At 38.5% G+C, this 16,623-nt stretch overlaps 2 protein-coding genes across 6 annotated transcripts in view; both read right to left on the reverse strand.

Annotated features, from left to right (window-relative positions):
• The window catches only part of ndrg4 (NDRG family member 4), a 47,163-nt gene extending 44,004 nt beyond the window's left edge, over positions 1-3,159 (reverse strand). For 2 of the 5 annotated variants that reach the window (XM_077567447.1, XM_077567445.1), the window contains exon 1: positions 2,994-3,159. The gene's annotated coding sequence lies outside the window, so the exon portion shown is untranslated. The remainder of the gene's footprint in view (positions 1-2,993) is intronic. The other 3 variants (XM_077567449.1, XM_077567448.1, XM_077567446.1) reach the window with 3 other exon arrangements.
• A 10,232-nt stretch (positions 3,160-13,391) lies between these two features.
• On the reverse strand, positions 13,392-16,168 carry gins3 (GINS complex subunit 3). The gene is made up of 3 exons (XM_077568917.1): positions 15,904-16,168; positions 15,309-15,542; positions 13,392-13,847 (listed from the first exon to the last, which is right to left on the reverse strand). Exons 1-3 carry the CDS (start codon positions 16,102-16,104, stop codon positions 13,617-13,619), a joined length of 666 nt encoding a protein of 221 aa, XP_077425043.1. The 5' UTR covers positions 16,105-16,168; the 3' UTR covers positions 13,392-13,616.
• Positions 16,169-16,623: the final 455 nt, after the last annotated feature.

The following is a 16,623-nucleotide window of genomic DNA, read 5'->3' on the forward strand; positions in this document are numbered from 1 at the left end:
CTGGTTGAAAAATATGTCTCTGTGTTGTGATTAATTTAATAATAATATTGTTAGATCCTCTGTATGACCAGGCTTCCAGGTTCCTGGACAACGGACAGGCAAGTTATACTGGATTTAAGTTTGTGTCAGATCATACAGAGCTGGACTGGCACAAACAAAAAAAAATCAGCCCTTGCATTTTGTCTTAGGCCCGCCGGCCTGGCCCAGCCTTGGTGCTATCTATATTGAAAATGGATTAATGGACTGGACCTTCTAAATTGCAGGCCAGTTTCTTGTGGTGAAATGTTGGAAAATAATAATTAAAAGCAATGCATCTGCCCCAAAAGAGGCTGGGCCACCAGGCATCTGCCCAGTATACCAGACGGCCAGTCCAGCCCTGACACCATATAAGAAGCAGTAAAACTAGTTAGAGAAGAGTGTAGATTGGCATCAAGCATAGAGGGGCTGAATCAGCATGCTAAACACGTTAATAACAATGCTTTTCTAAGCAGCTCACTCGCTGCCAACCTCCATTGTTCAGCTGTTCCAAATGCCATGCAGTGGAGGAGGGGTGGAGGTGCGAACTGAAAGTGGGCTTCAAGTAGCAACAAGAGTTGCTTCCAAACACAACTAACTGTCAGCAAGCTTGCAAAGCTTGAAAAACACTAGTATATGTTCTGTAAGTAACACTAACAAATATGGACACTTGTGTTAAATGTCCTCTTATTACTAAGCAAGCAAAGCAACTTTATTTTCCGAACCCTAAAATGGTCCTGACAGGAAACATTTGCAAGTGCAAGGGGCTAAAAGGCTCCCCAGTGTGTGGATCTGCTTGCCTTATATAACTCAATTGAATTCTAATCTTTTTAAAGACGGTTTGAACAAAAAACATAAAAGGACAGAGGGGGAACAAAAGTCAACTGCCTTTCAGTTAATAATTATAATAAAAGACCACTAAAGAATTGACAAAAAATAGTACCCTTCCCCAAAAAAATTAACCATATTCAAACTTAATAAGACACATTTTTAAATAATAAAGCTTTTGTTTTTTGGTTCAAAAACTAGCCTCTGAAAGTACATGTATGTTACATTTTAGATAAAGTTTGAAATGAGTTTGACATATACCGCCGAAAAGCATAATGCTAGCTATGACGTCCACTAGCTGAAGACCCAGACTAGAGCATGTGTCACATTTTCTGACACTTACCCAATATTGTAGGAATTTGGTACCGCTAATGTTCTGAAAAAAATAAAAATCAGAATTCAAATGCATTTAATTCTTTACTAGCTGCCTGCAACCCATCCAAAATGTGTCCATAGCTTGATTTTGTTTCCTGACCCACCAGTTGAAAATCACTGTTTTGTGTTTTCAAGTATCACTTTAAAGTATTGCCTGTTCCAACTCTCTCACGCAGGGCAGCAACACATTTAAACAGAGAGCATATGTACAGTAAACATTTTGTCTTCAAACACCAAACTGTTCAACCAAACCATGCAATTTTCTACTAGCTTAATGCTAGCATAAAAAGCTAACGGGCAGTCAGAGATGGATCCGACAACTACTATACCACACACAAGTGTAGTAGAGCATATATGACATTATTTAGAGGCATATCGTCGCTGCTATGTGAAAAAAAAACTGATGTCAATTTTTTTTTTTATTATGTTTTTGGGTTGAAACTGAATGCACACATTCCAAAAACCTAAAAATATTATTTTTTTTAAATGGACATACAGGTAAGTGTTTTTCACATAGCAGCAACGATATGTTGTTTTCTGGTGAACAACAACAATTACTGCATCCAGTAGAGCTCGATTCTGCCTGGTATGTTGTGGAACAATGTGCTGGTGGTACAATACTGAAATTCTGATTTACCTGTTAAAACCCACACAAATCAATCACTTCAAAATTCACTCCACTTCAACCTGTCCATCAGTGTCAATGTATACAGTATGGTTTGTCACATGTCCAAAGTTGAAGTGATGCCTGTCTGTTTATCATTCTACAAGCCAAGCAATCAGTCTGTAAATATGGAAGAAGAAAAAAAACAGGTCCGTGCTGTGACATTCTGGTTATATATGGTCATGCGATCAACAACAAATGATGTCTATTATAATGTTCGAGCTAAACAAAAATCCCCGTCTATACACGGTGTACGTAGAACAGTGGTGAGGTATAATCACTCACCGGCTCTGTCAAGCATTGTGTTGGAGCAAAAACAGAAGGGTACACTCATTATGATTCTATTTATAAACTTCAAGCTAAAAAAAAAAACTGATCTGCGATGAGGTGGCAGGCTCAACTTCTGGGACAATTTCATGGAATGAAAGTACAGTCGGTGTAAAATTAAAAAAAAAAAATGTTTTTTTTTTTTTACATCTATAAGATGTATATATATATATATATATATATATAAGGTTCTGTGTGTGAATGGAAAAAACATAGCTCTCACCCTGTTTGATTAACCGAACTATGGAAACAAAAACTAGGCAAGAGGGCTGCTTATGCAAACACCTGATCAATCATTCTTCTCTCTGCATTAAACCCAAACCATATTTTAAATCATATTAATTATACACCAATGGAATTAGCGTGGCGTTCTTTGGGAACAATTTTAAAAGACTTTCATTGGATTTATTTTTTTATTTTTATTTTTGTGTTTAATGAGAGCTATGGTGTGCTGTAGATAGATGGTGCTCCATAGTTCAATACATTCACTGTCAACACCCTATTCGTGCCAATGCAGAGTTTGGCATTGAGAGCTCTTTATGTGGTGGAGTCTGAGCTGCCAAAAAAAAAGAAGAAAAAATCAGCAGCGATTTTCATACGTCTTGCTAAAAAAATGTACAAAATATGCTCCTCATTTTGATAACCTTAGCCTGTTGTCCTCAGTCATATACTGTATATAGCTCCATGTTCACCTTCCTCGATATATCATTTAAAATATCATGCTCACGATCAGGAATCAACTGAAGCTATTTTCATATAGTGAAGAGATAACGCTTCATTTTACCTGTGGTGTTGCGAAGAGTTTCTCTGATCGGTAGATTCTGCGATTTTGCTCTTGTCGAATATATCTCCCTGAGGCTGCTGAGGATTGGAAGAGTATATGTAACTGAGGGTGTGTGGGTCTGTCTGGGCAATGGATGCACTAGAAGAGAAAAAAAGAGAGAGATGGTCTCTCTCTCTCTCTCTCTCTCTCTCTCCCTCTCTTCTTTTTGATGATAAACAGAGAACACGTGGCTTCAGCAGAAATGCAGCACTATGAATACCAGAGCACAACAGGCGAAGGGAGAAGTAGACCCGAAAGAGATGAAGGCAAAGTGATGGAGCCGAAGCGGAGGGAATGCTGTTTGAGTGAGCGCGTTGCCTGGTGACATATTTGTGCGTTAATCTCATTCTCAAAAGCAGGGCACTGCAGCTGTGAGTTGGCGGATGAAGGCAAGCTCTAAAATTGATAATGCCTTTCACGGCATACTATGAAAATTAGAGAATATTTTTTTCACGTAAGAAGCACACTGCCTTGTTCTGCACATCCAATTCCGACACAGTGTTACTGAGACATACTCACACCCACACGCTAACGTGCAACAGCCTGCAGGCACCCACTAGGGTCTTTTTGTCTCGTTGACGCTGCCATTAAAGGAGCTGACCATGTTTGGGTAACTTTCATTAAATGATGGGAACATGGATGGGGGGGGGGGGGGGAATCATCTATAGAACAAATGGCATCAGTAATCTATGGAGCATCCATCTTGCATGCATAAGACCATAATGGGATGCTGGACTCTCGAAATATGTACACAAATTACGTGCAGCATTTTTTATTTGTTTAGATTTGATTTTACAGACATTTCTAAAAGCGCCTGCTGACGGTTGGTTATATAAATATGTCCATCTGATTAGTAGTCTTTAGTGGCGCAACAGTGCACTCTCAGTTACATTTATGATTCAAATACTAATCACATTTAATTGTAATCAGATTTTTATGATCAATAGAGCAATTCCATTTACAGTTAATAAACTCCACTGTATTTCAGTTATATTGGGTGTAGACAATACTGTGGATTACATATTACCTTACTATTGCCACTATTAATACTAGGGGTGTGAATTGCCTAGTACCTGGCGATTCAATTTGTATCACGATTCATAGGTCACGATTCGATTCGATACGATTAATCCCGATACGAATCTATAAATTGATTATTGCGATTTTTTTAACTCAAATTTTGAAAATACTAATCAGTAAACTTGTACATGTACACTGTAAGATTTGGATGAAAATGTATTTATTTATCTGAAAATTCAGGCTTATAACCAAGCCACTGCATTTAACAAACAGGTTACAGTTTGTTTCATGTTTGAACAGCACTGAAATTAAATATTAACACTTAATGTTCCATTAATATAACATTCTTCCATGCTTAATGTGTGAATCCTAACCCTAAGTAAGACGTTTTGTTGAATATTCCCATAAAAAATGTATGTTTAAAAATCGATTCAGCCAGCCGCATATCGAATCGATTCGAAAATTGCGCGCTGTAATATCGCGATATATTGCCGAATTGATTTTTTCTAACACCCCCTAATTAATACTATACCAAAGGTCATCAATCCAAAAATGTTGAAAGAGCAATACAGGTATTGGACCAAAAAACAACAAAAACAAAACAAATCTAGCTGGAGCCGCAATTTTTTTTTTAAAGCCTTATAAGAAGCCTCAGTTTCAGTATCAGTTTGAGCATTGGATATTTTGTCTTTGTTGTGTATTCATTTGATTTTACAGTGGAAAAATCATCAAATCATTGTTTTCTGTTTTATTTATGTTTTACACAATGTCCCGACTTCCTTAGAACTGGGGTTTGCAGAATTGAATTTGAAGTCATTCAGTATTTTTATTTATTTATTTTCTCTGTGTGAAGAGGTTTTTGTTGAGATTTAATAGTCAATCAGTCACTAGGTTTGGACCGCCCTACAGCAATAGAAACTGTAACTTGGCAGCCACAAACTCAATCTCTGCAATCTCTCAGTGTGTCCATCAAAATTAATTTGTGCTCCAAAAGTCATCTACAGCAGCAAAACAAATAAAGTATCACATTCAAAGCGTTTTGCTGCTACAAATGGCCACTTACAGTATCTCTTCAGTTGGATCCATCCTAAATAAAGTGACAGCAGCTTTTCAGACTGTGTCTTCTATCGCTATCGGTTGATGCATGTCACACTATCTCGCAACAAAATGTAAACATTTTCTTATACTGTATATTGACTGTAAAATGATGATGGAGGAGGTTTCTTGTGTTCATCAAAATGTAGAATATCGACGCTGATAATCGGCCCGGCCAATAATTGGTATGTAACATGGCATAAAAAAAAATTAAAAAATCGCCACAACCTGTTTATAATCTGTTGATATTAAAACAAAGTTGCTAGCAACCCCCTCAGACTCAAACCACTCAACCAAACTCAATATCAACCTAGACCAGGGGTCAGCAACCTTTGCTGTCAAAATAGCCACTTTAGGGCTGAATAAATAACAAAAAAAACATTTGAACACTGTGATGAATGAAACAGTATGTTAGTGTTAGCCTAATGTACTGAGGGCCCAAGAGCTAATTAGAGATGCACCAAAACAGAACAATATGCAGCTTCCAATACTTTGAGATTAATTTTCTTCCACATTTCATCTACCGTTTTTAGATTCCACCCCCCCCCCCCCCCATACTTTATTTTTTTTATACATTTCTCGACTTTTGTGCCTTTCTTTCAAATTTCTGAGATTTTTTTTTTTTTTGCAATTTTGTGGTCTCTTCTTCCTTTTTTGGACATTTTTGTAGCTATTTTTGACATATTTTACTGCCTTTTTCTGCTATGAGTTTTTGAGATTTTATGGTAATTTTAGGGATTTCTTCTTTCCTTTATTGACATTTTATCATTACTTTTTGAACATTTTCTTTCTGCCTTTTTTATTATTAAATTCTCTGACATTTAGCAATTTCATGGACATTTTATTGTAATTTCTGATTTTCTTCTTTCTTTTTGGACATTTTTTGAATACTTAATTAATCATGTTTTTAAAAATGTTGTCACAAATTCATTTAAAGAATATTTTATTTAAATATATATATACACACACACACACACACGGTGGCTGACTGGTTAGCACGTCCGCCTCCCAGTGCAGAGGACGTGAGATCGAGTCCGGGCTTCAGCCTTCCTGGGTGGAGTTTGCATGTTCTCCCCGTGCTTGCGTGGGTTTTCTCTGGGTACTCCGATTTCCAAAGACATGCATGTCAGGTTAATTGAACACTCCAAATTGTCCACAGGTGTGATTTTGAGTACAGATGGTGGTTTGTCTATGTGTGCCCTGCGATTGGCTGGCAACCAGTTCAGGGTGTACCCCCACCTACTGCCCAAAACCAGCTGGGATAGGCTCCAGTGCCCCCCGCGACCCTTGTGTGGATAAGAAAATGGATGGATATATATACACAGTATATATAAAAAAAAAATTAGAGCTCCTCAGGGAGACACAGGAGAGGGACTGAAGAGCCGCATTTGGTTCCAGAGCCGAAAAACTGTAAGTATTTAATAATGCAATATGAAAGAAACACAATTAAAACATATAGGCAGAGATTAAAAATGTTGCCAAACACAACTACCACCCTGTGGCATGAGTGGCCTCCAAATCAATTTCTATTGACTCTGCTTAAAAGCACACTATGTGCAGTAATGCCACTGGAACTCACAGTGAGCTAGAACACAGGCAGATAGACTGACCTCTGGGTGTTAACAGCTGTTGCTGGTCTTATTATTATCATCACTCATCACTATGTTACGCTGTAAATTACTACTACCACTTTATGGACAAGGCCGTTTTTTATTGTAGGGTTAGCCACCGCTGGATTTAGGTAACAAATGCACGGACCACAAACTATCCATCCATCCATTTTCTTAACCGCTTGTCCTCACAAGGGTCGCGGGGGTGCTGGAGCCTATCCCAGCTGGCTTCGGGCAGTAGGCGGGGTAGACCCTCAACTGGTTGCCAGCCAATCGCAGGGCACACAGAGCCGAACAAGGACCACGGACTAGCATAGCTGAATTTATACATGTGAATTCCTGTTTGCAAATTGCATCATCATGCATCCTAATCTTTTAGCAATGTGTCCAAAATAAATCACCCCCTTGACTCAATATTGCATAGTCAGACGCATACAGTAAATCACCAGCTAGCAAATAGCATGCCTATTTTGTCCTCATGACTGTATGCCACCTGCTACAGATAACAAAGTGAAGCCAAAAGTAGCGTGAAGGACTTCCTTCTCCTCCCGGTCCTGACAATATGGCATAGGCTACGAGCTGCTCCTCCGATGGGGCCTGAGGTTGTTAGGGGAGATAATACACATTTTGAGAGCATAGCGGGGGCGTTGCTTCAGATACAGTTAATCCTCACACCTCATTGTTGAGATGTGGCCGGCTGACGCAGCGCTCACCTGTTACTCTTCTCGTCTTCCCTTTTTCTGCTCCTCCTGATATGCATTCTTTCTCCTGCTCTCTTTGTCTTCAGCTCTAATTCTTTTCTTACACTCACGCTTCTGGGGCTACAACTCAGGAGACTTGAGGAGAGAGGCTTGATTTAAGGAGATGTGAATACTGTACCAGGAAATTGTTTTAGTTTAATACAGTATTGGAAATAGAATTAAAAATCAGCAGGGAAGGCAAAAAAGAATCAATTTAAATGATGATACAAAATATCTACATCACAGAATCAATCTAATTGTGCGCAATGTTAAATTAACTGGGTGTTTCAACTCATAGATATTTACATTAATAGCCTATTTAGGTTAGACAAACCACAGAAGAAGGACTTTTAATAATGAACATACAAAAGTAGGGCTAGGGCAATAGACACATGATGAATAAATCAGGAGGGGAAAAAAACTCATGTAAACCCTGATCTCGAACTGCAAGGCATATAGCATTTAGATTTGTGTCACAATTACAAGAGCGGAAGAAGAAATTCTAAACACAAAGGCGTGTTTTGTGAGTCTGCCAACCTGAAGAAGTCCCCAAACCAGCAATGACTATGTACCGGTAATTAAAAGTTAAACACAATTTGGGGATATCAATCTGTCCAGCAACAAAAGTGATCAACAACAATTGATAAATAGAGGCAGTTAGAGGGGCAGCACTAATAAACGAACGCAGGTAGTGACCACAGACCACTACCTTGTCCTCATCCAAGTCTCCTGGACACGGCTTAGAAATCAATAAACCCTGGACGCCTTTGCAGGTATTTCAAATTATTGCATGATTAGAGACATCAGCATTCATCCCAGCCCACCTACTATGGGTCAATGACATGTATAGATTTCATTAAGGGTGGTGTGGCTCCGTGGTAGAGTGGTCATCTTCCAACCCTGAGGTTGATGGTTCAATTCCAGGCCATTGTGACCATGTCGAAGTATCGTTGAGCAAAATACTGAACTCACAGTTGTTCCTGCTGCCGTCATCAGTAGGTGAATATAGTCCAAATGTAAATCGCTTTGAGGGCCTTGTAAGGTGAAAAAGCAAAGCACTATGTACATGGAATGCCATTTACCATTAGCCTGACAACCACGGGTGAAGATAGGCCTGATTGCCCCGAATCTTAAAAGTGACAAAGCACACACAAGCCACCACAAAGAAAATCAATTCAATTTCTAGTCGAGACGGCAAATGAAAGGCACTTGCCCAAAGCCACATTTGGCTAATTAAACCCTATAAAATAATATTTGCAAGAATAAAACAAAGTCATAAATGAGTAACATTCAACATCAACATGATAGGCTATAGCCATGATTGGAGGTAATTGAATAGCAACACTTCCAGCACAATATCACTATCCCATGAAGAAAATGTAATTGTATGAATGAGATTCACAAGAGACAGAGGAGAATACATGTAAACAGTCACGACAATGTAGACGCGTATACTGTATGTACAAGTGAAAGGACAAGGAAGGCAGACAGGAACAAAGGAATAGCCTCTGGGGTCTATTCAGCCTTTGTGTATACAAAATGTTTCACGGCAAATACCAAACGTCAGACGTCCTTAAAGTAGGAAGTAGCCAGAGGCAGCATTAATGTCTGACAGATTCTTGGATTGAAGCCCTTCGTCTGCCCTTTGCTTTCACTAAAGCCTTGGCTGAGATTGTGCCACACAATCACAAAGGTTTGCAATAGACACTGTGTGCCCACAGACATTTACTGTCAGTGTTATTTTGTTCCACCTACAGACAAAATTCACACTTAAAACTGAACCATAATGGAGCCATAGTGGATAAAATTAAGGTTGAAGTCATTCCTCTAAGCGTGTAAGAAATACCTCATTTAAAAGCACAACAAAAGGTGTGCCATTGTGTTATGCAATATAAGTTACATAGCCGAGCACAACACAGCAGTATAGTAAGTAAAAAAAAAAAAAAAACGAGACACTATAATTTCTCTGAAAACTCAAGCATACAATCAATTATCAACAGGAACTATGTATAACAGATATAATAGTTTAGATGAAGACGTACTTGACTTCAACTTAAAATCAGTTCTCTTTACTGTCTGAGTTATTTATACAAATCTCAAAGTTAAAGCGTTAATTCATTGATTAATCACATAAATGTAATGTGTTTCATTGTCGTAATTAGCACTTAAAAATTCCCCAAATCACAACACGTCGGCTCTAAAGCACTATTAATTTTTACCGCAGATTAGCTTTTAGCTTGACAGCGGATGGTTATGTTAAAGGAAACATAGGTTGTGTTTGAACAATAAATATAACTACATGCTTTAAAGCAGTGATTCTTAAACATTGGGCCAGGTTGGGCTGCGAGCGCCATCTAGTGGACTAGTGGACCGTAAAGTAATGTCAGTTTTGTAACTCTGGGCCGAGACGGCCGCAGGCTTTATACGCATGTAGAAGGTTTTTTTTTTTTTAACCAAATATTCCCCCCAACTCTCCCCGTGTAGAAAAAAAAAAACAATCTGTAATATTGCACGTTAGTATGGTGCTAAATTGATTCATTCAGTTTAGCCACGTTATTATCAACATGGTGTGGGGCGGGGCCGCAGAGCGCAATGGCTCCTTCTACGCAATCGACCAGGGTGTTCCAAAATTAGAAACAACATGGCGGAACCTGCGTTGAATGAGCTGCTCTTGACGCTCGCAAATATATTTCATCTAATAACGGCCAAAAAATATGCAGGGAGGTAATGCAGCATGTCGGTATTTCATGTATTCTTCTATTTCCGGTTTTCGTTAAGCGTCTAGATCACGTCATTTTTGTCCAATGGGAGCACAGATTGTCACGCGGGACGACGTGATTACGCAATACTTTATCGCCCGCTTGCAAAAAGCACAGTGAACCGCGCCAAAAGGGGTAGGGGGGGATCCGCTTTAGGACGGACCAAACAAGTGGACTTAAGGACTTTTCTGGTCTGAATACACCCATAGATGAATGGACGCTGCAATTAATTATGTTCTCGCGGAAATACCTCCCCGTTTCCTTGTTAAATGTTGAACAGCGAAAGGCGCTTCGTGCATTCTTATCTGGTAAAGATGTTTGTGCTCCCCCCCACCCCCCCCCCCCCCCCCCTGAGAAGTTGATTCTGGCTTGTTGGGCATCTTATTGGGTGTTTACTCATAAATAAATGTCATTGATGACCACATTGTATCATGTTAATTTATTCTGATTTTATAAACCTTAACTAGATTAAATTTAGTTATTAAATACAAATAATAATAAGTCAACATAAATCAAAATTTCTAAATGGGCCCCAGGCCACTTTTTACAGGAAAAGTTTAGCCCCAAGGTAAAAAAGTCTAAGAATCCCTGCTTTAAAGTAAAGTCATTTAATAGATGTTTGAGTATGACATTCAGAATATTTGTTCATGTCAAACTACTGGGGTAATTTCTTTTTCATTTTAAATTATGCGAGTAATTAACTAATTAGAAAAAGAAGAAGATGGGAGTGTGCAGTGGATCAATAATTTTGAAGACGTCCTCTTAACATTAAATGTTGAATGAATTAACACATGATAGGTGCCTTTCAAATTTGGCGGGCAATTTTTGGGGGGGATAAAAAGCCTTTTTAATGAAGTGATTAATCGTAATTAATCAAAATCCTAAAATACTGATTAATCTGATTTAAAAAAAAAATTGACATCTCTACTTTAAATACAATATGTAGACATGATGGTGCTGAATTAAATACACAAACAGTGAATTTACAATCATTCAACAAAAGGACCTTAACATAACGTGAACATAAACATAAATCTGCTGCTCTTATAAGGGAATAATTAACATCTATCTGGAACATTAACAACAGAGACAGACACCAGACACCTCTTAAGAGGTTCCGGGCCCAGAACAAATGGAGGAATATGTGGCAGGTGGTCACTGTGAATGGATTATATTCCACTTTAGGATTTAGTTTATTGTTAAGGTGGTTTTGGTCTTTAGTTTGTTAGCTTTTCTTTAGTTTATGGTTTTGATTTGAAGGGTTTGAACTTACCAGTAGTTTAACGAGCTAATGTTTTACACCTGTGGAGTTGTGATGGTTTGATGCAATTGACTTGAACCTCCCCATAACATCAGTGTGGGAGGCTGCTACGAGAAAAGCCACTTTCCATTTGAATCCTCCAATGTACTTTTTGGCACAGAGCACTTTTGAATTATAAAAAGAGAAAAAGAAAAAAAACTCCATTAGAAATAGCTACATATATTGATTGTTAAAATACGTTCACAATTGTATTGTAATTTCACAAATATTTGTCTGTTATTTATTTAATGGAATAAAATGTAAAATTCAACTTTAAAAACCCTAAAAATATTATATTACAAAAATGATATATACTGAGAAATGGACATTGAAAATTTGTAATTTTACCATAATTTCATTGTGAATTAAGTGAAAATAACTACAATTTCTGTAATGTCCTATACATCATAGGTGTCAAACTTCGGTCCTGGAGGGCTGCAGTCCTGCAGGTTTTGGATATTTCCGTTCTCCAACACAGGTGATATATGAGCATCATCAGCTCAACAGCAAGTTCTGCATAAACCTGATAACGATCCTGCTGATTGGAATCAGCTTGTGTTGGAAGAGGGAAACCTCCAAAACCTGCAGGACTGCGGGCCTCGAGGACCGCAGTTTGTCACCTATCCTATAAGTGGTAGCATTCATTGTATTAACATCTATTTAGAAAGGACATCTAATGAGAAAATAAATAGTTAAAAAAACGGTAATTTTCCAGCAGCTGGGGCGCCAGAAAAATACTGTCAAATAACAGAAAATTACTCTCTCGTGAAAAAAAACGGTAATAGAAAGCTTGAGAGGGAGAACTATGCGCAAAGCCAACAATTGGACTTATGAATGCTGCCTCTGCTGAGGAATCAGCACTATCAAGTATACATTTCATGAGATGTAAATTGGAAAAACACCATTGGCAACATGGATCAGGGGTAGAGTGGCCATCTGATATCACTGAGGTTGTGGGTTCGATCCCCTTGGTGAACAATGAAGTATCCTTGAGCAAAATACTGAGCTAATGCTGTCATCAAAAGGTGAGTGACTACTGGGAGTCAAAATGTAAAGCGGTTTGAGAGCCTCGTAGGGGGAAAAATGCTACACTGTGTAAATGAGTTACCCTAACAATAACCTGTTGCAATTTTAAACCCAATAGTTTTTTTTGTTTTTTTTACAGTTATTGCCCATGTTTTGTAAGATTAATCACGTTATTATTTTGTCATATACTGTTATATTACATACAATCCTGTTAAAATTAGTTAAAAACTGTACTTTATGGAAAAAAAACTGTTTTTACGAGAAGGTAACTTTCTGTTATTTCACAGTATTTTCTGGCGCCCCAGCTGCCGGAAACTTACCATTTTTTTACGATTTTTTTTTTTTTTAACAGTGTATTCTATCCACGAATCGTCCCAGTCTTGATCATCATCTGTCTCCCTTTTTGTTCTTGTGTGATCTGAGGTTGTTCAATATGTTCTCATCAAATTGCTCCAGTGTAATTTAACAAACAAATATTTAAATGTTTGGTATTAGAATGAAAGCCCTCAGAGGGTGGTGGTGATGAGTGCATTAAAACTGCCACATGAGCAGAATCTCAATCTAATCAATATTCATGCTCTGCAAACAAAGGTTCGCACTTAATTACTGTTAATAAATGCAGCCACCTCACAGTCATTTTGCTAATGGAGCATTAGTAATAGAATAAAAAAGATTAAAAAACGAAACGACAAATTGATCATCTCCAGGAAGATGACGATTAAAAGACTACGCTACAAGAGAAGTACAACATTATTTGCAATCATGGATGTATAAATTATTACTGCAAGAAGTGTAAATTACAAAGGAACTTTAATATTCTCCATTTTATTTTAAGAATCCCTAAAAAAAAACACTTGACAAGTAAACATACACGCAAGCCATTTTCGACACCGCTTATCCTCATTTGGGTCACAGGTGGGCTTGAGCCTATCCCAGCTGATCTGATTAGTAGAGTCTCTGCAGGACAAGAATGCACTGTGACGAGTCTGTTGCTGACGTTTAGGCCAGCGGTTTCTTCCAGCTGGTAGGCAAGGTCACGACTGCATGTCTGTTATCTTCCTCTTGCGGTAGTTGAGCACCAGGCTTGAGGCAGAGAGCTGGGAAGCTTGTCCTTTCTCCCAGCCCTGGAAGCTGTTGAGGCCACATTGCCCTGACACGAATAGCACCTTCTCGAGACTGTCCAGACGCTCCACCAGTGCTGAGGTGTCCTCATTGTAGGCATTCTGGGAAGAGTCCATAGTCCGTCTGAAACGCCCAATGAATGTCTAAAAGAACAATAAACAAAGTTACTTCACAGTATTTGCAATTTACTTTCAAATTGCAACTGTTGTGTTCAGTGGCCTCATTTTTAAAGCAGAGACTGAGCTAGAACTGGTTCTGTGTTTTACCAGCCAAAATACAACGTGGCTGAACGATTTATTGCTTTTTGATCAAAATCGTCATTCCAAGTACTGTAATGGAATCACGTAATCGTCATAGCTTCAGGTTGTTGTTTTTTTCAGCGCTCCCGAGTGACCCAGAATCTGTTTTATCAACTATCTCACATATAAATGCAGACTCCCTCTTAATCCGCCAAGCTCACCAATCAGAAGTGGCACGCTACTCGTGACTGGTCATACGAAGCAGTCAGTTACGAGCTGTGCTTGTCAGAAAAATCTCAATTTAATCTTTCCCTGAATCTTTCCTTCAGCCATGCTATCTTTACCATGCTAGCATAGCGCTGCAAATGTCTTTTATATCCTCATCTTTAAAGGGCCCTAATAAACACATTTTCACTATTTACAATGCTGTTAAAAAAGCCAGGTTGAACTGTTTGTGAGGTTGCAGCGCCCTCTGTTGGTCAGTTTATTGTCCCCATTTCAATTATAGTTAGGCACGTTCTTGGCCACCTATGCTGCTTGTTAAGACCCACGCTAACCGACAGGCAGACGAAGTTGGTCGCTACATGTTCAAGCTTTGCTACAAATCCCCATTTCTCAATGTGTGCGTGCATTCGCGGGTAGGTGCCTCAATGTAACGTTCTCAGTAATTCTAAGTCATATATTCATTCAAGTTAATGATACTTGTTCTATTTTGGACTTTATGTATCACTAAGCAGCCCAGCTAAGTAGCATTGTATTACAGCCACGCAATTGCTCCTCTTTGATTTGTATTGTATTGGCTTTGCAGAAACCACACACATAAACCCCCAACCCCTCCCCACAATTAAACAACAGAAAGAGATAAGATGGTCTGATCATTGCCTAACCTGGACAATCTATGTTCTAACCGGACATACTGCAGCGGTTATCAACCTCATAATTAATTTCTTTCTAATTTCTTGCTTTACTGTACAGTACTGTACATATAATTTCTGAAATCAAGGTAAATTATCAATACGAATAATCACATGTATTTTCTTGCTAATTTATTGTTTCATTGCCATTGCATTGCATTGCTATGCCAATCTACCTGGTAACAGATGCAGCAACCCTTCAGCATGCAAAATATTCTGATCCGATTGCACCCCCTAGCTGTCCCTTTAAAAAATGAAAAAACTGTATGTTCTCCTCCTTGACTCAGTATGCACAGTTACTGTTTTAGTTTTACTGATGTAAGCTAAACAGTATGTCCATGATAAGGAAATACCAGTAATTGTATCCATGAATGCATCAAGAGGTTTACAGAACAAATTAGTAACTGTAGTAGCTAAATTTATAGTAGATTTGTAGTTATTGCCAAATTACCTGAAGCAACGTCTGTGCTATTTCTGGGTTCTCTGGACTGTCAAAGCGCAGCATCTGGGATCCCAGGCCATAATAATAAGGCCCCAACTTGTGTAGATCCACCACGTTGGGGTCTGCATTGAACACCGTCCTCCAGCCTTCTCTATAAACTTTGGGTAGCTCGACTGACAGCATCGTTTTATTCTGCTCATACAAACCCTTGGACAGCCACAAAGGAAACTCCATTTTTGTGCCCTGTGAAGGAGACATTGTTAATATTATTGTAAGAACTGTTTAACTGTCAGATGAAGATCCCCCTCAGTCACACTGCATCTAAAAGCTGGGTGTGGTGTTTTAAATTAAACATCTGAAATTAAGACAATGGCAGTACCATCATACATTTCTGATTCCTTCAGTGAAAGAAACCATATAAAGGGGACTTTAATAAATAAAAATGTGCCATCATGCAAACTGATAGGCCACCTCAGTTAATGATGCAACATTTAACTTATTTCCTATGAATGGGGGAAAAAAGGCCCAAACTACATTTTTATAATGACCTTCTTTCCCCTTTTCTCCATCGAGTTCAATTAACCCCTTTTTAGTGGTTGCCTACCATCGGAATATCCGGCGAGTCACTCGACTTATCTAGGAAACCAAGCCGAGGAAAAGAAACTTCTGTGCTGATAGGGAGTCGCTCGTGCGAAAGCAAAATGTCATCCAAGGAAAATAAATTTTCTTCCATGCACACACCGGGTTGTACGGGCAAATACGACTGTGATTCCATTTTCGAAACCAGCCTGACACCGAAAAACATGAAGAGTTGTGGAAATCACCAGGACAACAGTAAAAGGAACCTCCTTTTATCTGTGTTTACAACTAGCACTTCCTGGTTTCTTGGCGCCCAGCGCAGCCCCATCAGCGGATAGGCTGGTCGCTGTGATGCGTCATTACAGCCAACATATTGGATGTGTCAGACTTGCGTCGTAAACTTGAAAAAGGAAGTAAAAGTTACTTGTTACTTGTAAATGTAACATTTACATTTATTCGACTTTCATGAATCATTTCCATGTTCACTACTTCAATTTAATTACTAATAACGGCAATCACTGGAGATGGATTTGGAAAAGCCTTGTTTTTTTGACAACTGTTTTCATTTCGTTCTCAGGTCTTCAATAGGTTTAATAGCCAGTAACTTAGATAGTATGCAAAAAGTTTGCCTAGTGACTACAGTACTTAATTGGTCATTTGTTTGATTTGGGGTTATTTATTTTTAAATAAATAGGACTTTAAAATTATGTTGTTGTGTTGTCAAACTAATACGATTTGAAAATAC

This window comes from Vanacampus margaritifer, chromosome 6 (assembly GCF_051991255.1).
Source record: "Vanacampus margaritifer isolate UIUO_Vmar chromosome 6, RoL_Vmar_1.0, whole genome shotgun sequence".
Classification (NCBI taxonomy): domain Eukaryota; kingdom Metazoa; phylum Chordata; class Actinopteri; order Syngnathiformes; family Syngnathidae; genus Vanacampus; species Vanacampus margaritifer.

Coding starts and splice junctions, on each gene's coding strand:
- gins3 (XM_077568917.1), bottom strand. CDS start 16,104: ATGTTTTTCGGTGTCAGGCTGGTTTCGAAAATGGAATCACAGTCGTAT. Junction 15,543..15,903: donor ACTCGCCGGATATTCCGATG/GTAGGCAACCAC, acceptor TCTCCTTCACAG/GGCACAAAAATGGAGTTTCC. Junction 13,848..15,308: donor TAGCACAGACGTTGCTTCAG/GTAATTTGGCAA, acceptor TTGTTCTTTTAG/ACATTCATTGGGCGTTTCAG.